This window comes from Pectinophora gossypiella, chromosome 7, assembly GCF_024362695.1.
Source record: "Pectinophora gossypiella chromosome 7, ilPecGoss1.1, whole genome shotgun sequence".
Taxonomy (NCBI): domain Eukaryota; kingdom Metazoa; phylum Arthropoda; class Insecta; order Lepidoptera; family Gelechiidae; genus Pectinophora; species Pectinophora gossypiella.
Window position 1 is genome coordinate 15,828,415 of NC_065410.1, and position 8,328 is coordinate 15,836,742.

At 43.6% G+C, this 8,328-nt stretch overlaps 1 protein-coding gene across 1 annotated transcript; it reads left to right on the forward strand.

Annotated features, from left to right (window-relative positions):
• The first annotated feature begins 4,023 nt into the window (after positions 1–4,023).
• Positions 4,024–6,879, forward strand: LOC126368377 (uncharacterized). Its single transcript, XM_050012325.1, has one exon. The coding sequence runs from the start codon at positions 4,084–4,086 to the stop codon at positions 6,745–6,747; it is 2,664 nt and encodes an 887-aa protein (XP_049868282.1). The 5' UTR covers positions 4,024–4,083; the 3' UTR covers positions 6,748–6,879.
• Positions 6,880–8,328: the final 1,449 nt, after the last annotated feature.

Consider the following 8,328-nt stretch of genomic DNA (forward strand, 5'->3'; position numbering starts at 1 on the left):
TGTCTACGCCTGAAGCTGCGACAGCGTTAGTTTTAAGTTATTTTTATTTGTTAGGCGCAGCATAATAGTTTTGTGTAATTCTTTAATTTTATATTTTGAACGCCTCTTGTACTGATTGGCCATGCCTAGAGATATCGTCATGTAGCGTCAATTCCATAGTAGCCAATCAGCTGATTATGTTTGAATAGTGTTAGGTGGGGACCTTAGGTATCTATGCTATTGTGTGCTTTATATTGTTAAGCGTAAGGTCCTCTCTAAATTCATACGCGTTTCAAATGGTTCGTTAGACTTTTGAAGTCAAAAAACGGTCACTTGGCAAATTCTTCTTCTTATACATCGCTGTCGCCTAACTTACTTGTCTCCAAAATTGTATATTTAAAAGTCCAGGAAATTATAACTGTTTAATCCAGTTCTCCTCTTTTATTCCCTTGTTCCGTAACGAACAAAGTTTTTGGCGACCGTGACAGGACAAGTGCCTAATAATCGAAGCGATAGTCTAGAATTTTGCATACCCTTTGTTCTCGAGCAAGGACGAGCAGAGGGCATCTCCACGTACTTCCACATCGGGCTTCTGCGAGAGCTTCGGGGGTCTTCCCGGCCTCACCCCGTGCTGTGTGAGCAGACGTGGAGAGCGCGCCGTTACGTTACGTGTGCGTCGCCGCCTGATCCCGAGCATCCCGTCCCGTGGATCTCGTCCCGAGCGACAACGGACGTGCTACCAACCGACGTGCTACCAACTAACGAGAGCTTCACCTACCCGCAGCGAGTCTATCTGGACGTGGGCACCAACCACGTACCCCTTCATCTCCTGCCTAAATCATCAAGTGAGCCCGTTCCTATTATTTGCCTTTGTTCCTCCTCCCCCTAGATTTGTGAATACCGGGAGTGTGCTTCCTCAAGTAAAATAGTGTTACTTCCATAATTAGCTGATTTTAGCGTGCCACTAAGCTTCTATGTGACTATTTCCTATTATTAGCTGTACTAGCTTGATACCTATCATTTCACGTAGGCCTATTTGCTTGCGCGCGCGCCGTCGGCTATCTTAACGGAGCAAATTCCTACCCAAGTAACAAGCTTTATCCTATTTACTTACATGCTTTGCATAGCAATCCAATTTAATCTCACTTCACTAATCTCACTATATTGCCCATTTAAATAAATCCACATCTCACAGCACATCTAATATAATATAATAGCTCACGCAATATTTTCGCATCTTATTCTAACCCGATCGAAAGCGAGACTGGATAGATTGATTGCAGTAAACAAGTTATATAATCATTGTCTCCATCTGTTGCTACGCATCGCCCGTGCTTCATAGGTAATTGTTGCATTCACGCATCGCTCAGCCGCTTTATTTCTCAATTCCAGCGATCGAGCGCCCCGTCCGGGAGTGCCTACCTGCGCCTTTGTTTACTGGAGCTGCGGGCTGCCTTACTGAAGCGCTTACTTGTGCTGCGCACCCGATACCAGCTGATTGACTCCGAGCTACGTCTACAAAACGAGGAGCGTATTGTATGCCATTTTTTACTATTTATTCCTATCTGTGCGAATAAACATTGATTTATAATTATGTTCGAAGCTGATGCTTTGAGGTCCGAAATGAGTATTAAGGATTTAAATTCTAAGCGCAGTTCTATTAAAGGCCGCATTACAAAGTTTAAAAATTATCTAGAAACGATAGGCACATTCGATACGATTTCTCCTTTGGAGATTATGAAGCTTAGGGAAAAATTAACTAAATTCCAAGCATTATTTAACGAGTTTGATACGGTGCAAGGTCAAATAGAGGTGATTAACATTACTACCCAGGATGTGGAAATAGATTTAAGGGATGTATTAGAGCAGGAGTTCTATAATTGCATAGCTAAGGCCCAGCAGTTGTTACTCGATAATTCTCCTAAGCATGAGGATGATCCTTCTGTTTCCTCGCACAAGTCTGGCTCCCATTGTCATCATGATGATTTTGAGCCTCTCGGTTTCAAGTTGCCAGTTATAAAAATTCCCAACTTCGACGGTTCTTATTTTAAGTGGCTGGAGTTTCGGGACACCTTTGTATCGCTTGTTCACGAGAATGATAGAATAAAAAATATACATAAGTTCTATTATTTAAACTCCTATCTCGAAGGCGAGGCGGCGCGGGTGATTAGTAATTTAGAGGTGACTGATAAAAACTACGGGGAGGCTTGGAATATTTTATGCGATCGATATAATAATAAGCGGCAATTGATCAGTAATCATTTAAAGTCACTGCTTAGCATCGAGTCAGTTAGGGATAGCGAGAAGGCGTTAAGGTTCATTGTTGACCATATTACAAAAAATCTTCGCGCTCTTAGCACGTTAGGGTTGCCTACAAATAAGTGGGACATGCTAATTATTCATATTGTTGCCGAAAAATTAGATTCTAAAACATATTTTAAATGGGAAGAAAGTCGTAACTCATTAAACGATATACCTACTCTCGACGATTTTTTTACGTTTTTGAGGAGTCGCGCTGATGTACTTGAAACCGTTAACCGCAGTAAGCAACCATCTAAGAACGCCTTTTCCTCGGATAATGCAAACAGGAACAAGGCACAAAATAAGGTTATGGTGGGAGTTGTAGCTAAGGACGAATCTTCTTCGTCTTCTTCCCTCTCTTGCTCCGTGTGCCGTGGTCCGCATCGTATTTACGAATGTTCTGCCTTTAGGAATAAGCCTGTTGACGATAGGTTGTCCATTGTCACGTCATTGAAATTGTGTCACAACTGTTTAAGGACAGGACACAAACCCCAGCGATGCAGGCTGCCTGGTGGATGCAGAATTTGTAAACAGCGCCACAATTCCTTGCTACACGAGCGACTATTTAAAGTCGACGTACCGGCGACGTCCGAGACTGCCGCCATGTCAGCGCTATCCTCCTCGGAGGTGCTATTATGTACGGCTGAAGTGAATATAACCAACCCTAATAATAATAGAACCATGACAGTGAGAGCGCTGCTCGATAGCGGGAGTCAATCTTCATTTATCACTGAACGAGTGAGACAAGCCCTGCAGTTGACCCCTCAGCCTTCCAACACTAACATAGTTGGTATCGGCACCACTTCACTAACCATAAGGCCTGAACGCTGTTCTATAGACCTACAGTCTAAACAGAGCTCCTTTAGAGCTACCCTGTCTTGTCTCGTCCTACCTGTAATCTCTGGCAGGCTCCCGAAAATGTATTTCGGCGCCGAGAATTTTAATTTGACCGGATTCCAATTAGCCGATCCCTATTTCAATAAGCCGGCCGACATCGACATGCTGATTGGGGCGGATATGTTTTGGACTGTGGTAGGATCACAACAAAGACCTATAGGTGGTTCAGGGCTGATACTACGCAGTTCTGAGCTCGGTTGGCTTGTGGCCGGTCACATGTCGTTAGGCTTGGACGCTGACAAGGATGTTCGTTGCAATTTAGCACAAACTAGCGACTTGTCCGAGTTAAGTAAAGGTTTATCAAGATTTTGGGACCTGGAAGGCGTGCCTAACGAGGTGACTCGGTCCGAAGAAGAGGAGCTATGCAAGCAGCATTTTGTGGCTAATACCACTCGCGATAACAATGGACGTTTCATCGTCAAGCTACCGCTACGTGAGGACAGGGAGTGTTTGGGCAAGTCGTTTGGGTTGGCGGAGAAGAGATATTTTAATTTGGAATCGCGATTTAGAAGACAACCGCTGCTGAGAGAGCCATATGCAGACTTTATACGTGAATACGCCGACTTAGGTCATTTGTCAGATCATTATAAACCGCGGCAGCAAGTAACTGAATATTACCTGCCCCATCATCCTGTCTTGAAGACTAATAGCGAGTCGACAAAACTTCGCGTTGTGTTTGACGCTTCGGCTCGCACCTCTTCAGGGTTTTCTATGAATGATGTACAAATGACTGGACCTACTATTCAGGATTCTCTATTCAATATTTTAGCTCGTTTCCGCACGCACAAATACGTCATTTCCGGGGACATTGAGAAAATGTACCGGCAAATTATGGTCCACCCTGATGATCGTAGTCTACAGCTTATTTTGTGGCGCGACAGCGATGCTCAGCCATTGCGCACCCTAATGTTAAACACTGTCACGTACGGATTTTCAAGTGCAAGCTTCCTGAGCACTCGCTGTCTGTGGCAATTGGGCGAAGAAGTTGTCGATCCCACTATAAAGGAAATCATCCAACGGGATTTCTACGTCGATGACCTTCTGACTGGGGCTCAATCGGAGAGGGAGCTGCTTTATATTCAGCAATCTGTGGCTGCATCTTTGGAGAAGGGAGGTTTTCATCTACGAAAATATAGGTCTAACCTACCTACATTGCTTGATCAAAATTTGCAAGACGCGACAGGTGATCTAATGATTAGCAACGCTACAAGCACTTTAGGTGTTGGATGGATACCTAAATCCGATGAACTTTATTTCCCAATCGACCCCCCTTCACCGTCAAAGGTTATCTCTAAGAGGTCAATATTGTCTTCCACTTTCAGGATTTTCGATCCACTCGGCTTGTTGTCATCCTGCACCATAAAACCAAAGATGCTACTCCAAGAGCTCTGGGCTGAACATAAGGTTGGCTGGGACGATCCCGTGCCAGAGAAAATTAAGTCTGCTTGGCTCAGTTTTGTTCAGGGAATCAGCAGCCTTGGGGAATTAAGGATGTCCAGGCATGTTTTAGTTGATGAACCAGCGCACGTCGAAATGCACTGTTTTTGCGACGCTTCGCAAAGAGCCTATGGCGCTTGCATTTATCTCAAATCATGCAATGACCAGGGTGATAGTAAAGTGAGCCTACTATGCGCTAAGTCGCGCGTTTCACCTATCGCGCCTACTACGATTCCACGTTTGGAACTATGTGCTGCTGTGCTCGGGGCGCAATTGGCAGCAGCTACTACCCAGGCCTTGCGGATTAAAATCGATCGTCACGTTTATTGGAGCGACTCAAAAATAGTCCTATGCTGGTTACGAACCACAAGGAGAACGAAAACGTTTGTTGCCAATAGGGTGGGAACTATAAAGGAACTTACGGAGCCATACTCCTGGCGATATGTGCCCACTTCTCAAAATCCTGCCGATCTTGTATCGCGGGGCGTCGACCCTAGGGAAATTACTAACTCAGTGATGTGGTGGCAGGGTCCCTCCTTCCTGCAACAGGAGGAGTCCTTGTGGCCCGAGGCAAATCTTGAGGCAGAATCGGAGTTGCCAGAGGTCAAGGTCCTTGCTACTGTGGTGGGGGAAGCCCCTCTCGATCTTACAAGGATCTCAAGACTATCAGTTGCTCAGCGTGCCTATGCACGCGTTCTTAGATGGTTTCACAATGCTAAACGGTCAAATGCAAATAATCAACTTACCGGGTCATTATCGGCTTTAGAACTTAACAATTCATTAAATGTGCTAATTAAAACTTCACAAAGGGACTCATTTAATGCAGATATAAGTCTTGTTTTAAAAAATAAACCGCTTAAGTCCAAATCTGATCTGATTTCACTAAATCCTTTCATCGACACAGATGGAATTTTGCGTGTTGGTGGTCGTATTTCTGCGTCTGCATACAGTGTTGATAAGAAGCATCCCATATTGTTGCACGCTCGTCATCAATTCACCAAGCTGCTTTTCCTCCAAGAGCATGCAAGGCTTCTACATGCCGGCCCTCAGCTACTACTTGCGTCTGTAAGAGACCGCTACTGGCCCGTGGGCGGACGCAATTTGGCGCGGCAAGTAGCCAAGAAGTGCCTTGTGTGCCGTCGATTCAAAGGGCAACATATGACGAACATTATGGGCAATCTACCGTCGGAGCGACTTAACCCAGATTTTCCCTTCACCAACGTAGGCACTGATTTTGCAGGTCCATTTCTGATCACTGATCGCAAAGGTAGGGGATGTAAAATAACGAAATGTTATCTCTGCATTTTCATATGCCTCAATTATAAGTGCATACATTTGGAAGCTGTCAGTGAGCTCTCTAAAGACGCCTTTATGTTGTCACTGAAAAGATTTATTGCTCGCAGAGGTCTGCCTAAGAAAATTTTCTGTGACAACGGAACAAACTTTGTTGCCGCGGCTCGCGAAATCAATGATTTTTTTAAGTCCAAGGACAATGTAAACTCCATTTTTGATTTCACAGCTCAGCAGGGCATCGATTTTAAATTTTCCCCGGCATACGCTCCTCATTTTGGAGGCTTGTTTGAGGCCGGGGTCAAGTCAGCAAAATTTCACTTGCATAGAATAATGAGTAATGCACACTTGACATTTGAGGAACTGTGCTCCTTGTTTTCACAAATCGAGGCCATCCTCAATAGCCGGCCCCTTTGTCCTCTCAGTCCCTCGCCCACAGACCTACAGCCCCTCACTCCGGGACACTTTTTGATTGGCAGGCCTCTTACCGCACTGCCAGCCGCTCAACTGTTGGACTGCAACACCAATCGTCTCGACCGCTATCAGCGCCTGGAGCAGATTCGTCAGCATTTCTGGAGACGGTGGTCAAGTGAATACGTCTCGGAGCTTCAGCAGCGCACGAAATGGAAGGTCCGGTCCAAGGCTCTGCGGCTTAATGACCTTGTCTTACTGAAGGATGACAGCGTTCCTCCACTGGGTTGGCGCCTCGGCAGGGTCAACAAGATGTTTCCCGGCTCAGATGGTGTACCTCGCGTTGCTGACGTCATGACTTCGCGGGGACTTGTCCGTCGCGCCATCAACCGCATTTGTCTACTACCCACAGAAGACGACCACTTGTCTTGAGGAGCTTTGTCAGCGCCTTCAACGCCCCGGAGGATGTCTACGCCTGAAGCTGCGACAGCGTTAGTTTTAAGTTATTTTTATTTGTTAGGCGCAGCATAATAGTTTTGTGTAATTCTTTAATTTTATATTTTGAACGCCTCTTGTACTGATTGGCCATGCCTAGAGATATCGTCATGTAGCGTCAATTCCATAGTAGCCAATCAGCTGATTATGTTTGAATAGTGTTAGGTGGGGACCTTAGGTATCTATGCTATTGTGTGCTTTATATTGTTAAGCGTAAGGTCCTCTCTAAATTCATACGCGTTTCAAATGGTTCGTTAGACTTTTGAAGTCAAAAAACGGTCACTTGGCAAATTCTTCTTCTTATACATCGCTGTCGCCTAACTTACTTGTCTCCAAAATTGTATATTTAAAAGTCCAGGAAATTATAACTGTTTAATCCAGTTCTCCTCTTTTATTCCCTTGTTCCGTAACGAACAGCGAGCGAAGCCGCGGGAAAAAGCTAGTTGTTAATATTTTTACAGATACTAATGAAACCGCTTACATGGTATAGGTAAAGTATCTCTTGAAAGGGGGGACGGGTCTCATACAGTTAAGGTCATGGTCTTTTAAGTACTTAAATTAATCTGATATAATTTTCAGAAAATAAATACTAAAAATAATTTAAATATACAATAATCAATTACTTTTGGAGTCAGTGCCATCAGGTGAGATTGTGGCCAAACGTGAGCCTATTTTATTAAAAAAATAAAATAGAAGCACGTACATGACAACCACTACAGTAACATGATTATACTTACATCTATGGTATCTAAAACTGTGGTAGAAATAAAAGTCAATCAAGACTCTACGTTGAAACCTACGAATAAATAATAATTTATTTATTGCATAATTGTATTTAGTTTTATTTTATTGTATGTTTTATTTTTGTATATGAGTTTTTTATGCCTGAAATAAATGACTTATTACACTTCTCATCAAAAAAATCGAAACACTTCCGTTTTCATTGTTTCTGTCCGAATTTAACACAAAAAAGAATTCATACGATGAAAAAAAATACATAAATGTACCTATAGCTGGCAGTTTGGCCATTACAGTAATAAGAGAAAATTCTAAATTCAAAATTAGAATTTCATTTGTTTATCTTATAAACGAAATGAATCACTGTTTTGAGACAAATGTGTGTTTAGGGTTGGAGTACATTTAGCGTTTAAAAACTAAAAATTGGCGCCTATCCTTAAACTTTTTGTTTTTTATTTCAATACTGTGACTTTGGGACGTCTGAAAAAAGGTTTTTTTTCTAAAACGTATGGATACTTCGCCCACAGAAGCCGCCCAAGTTGTGGCATTGCTGGATTCTGGCCTTAGTCAGCGTGTTGTGGCTGCAAGACTGCATCTAAGCCTGTCATCTGTTCATAGAGTCTATAAACGTTATCGGGAGACTGGTTTGTTCACGCGCCGTTCAGGATCTGGCAGGAATCGGGTCACTTCTGAGCGAGATGATCGATTTATTGTAACAACTTCTTTAAGAAATCGACGCCTTAACGCTTTTCAACTGCAGCAGCGGCTTCGTGTTGTACG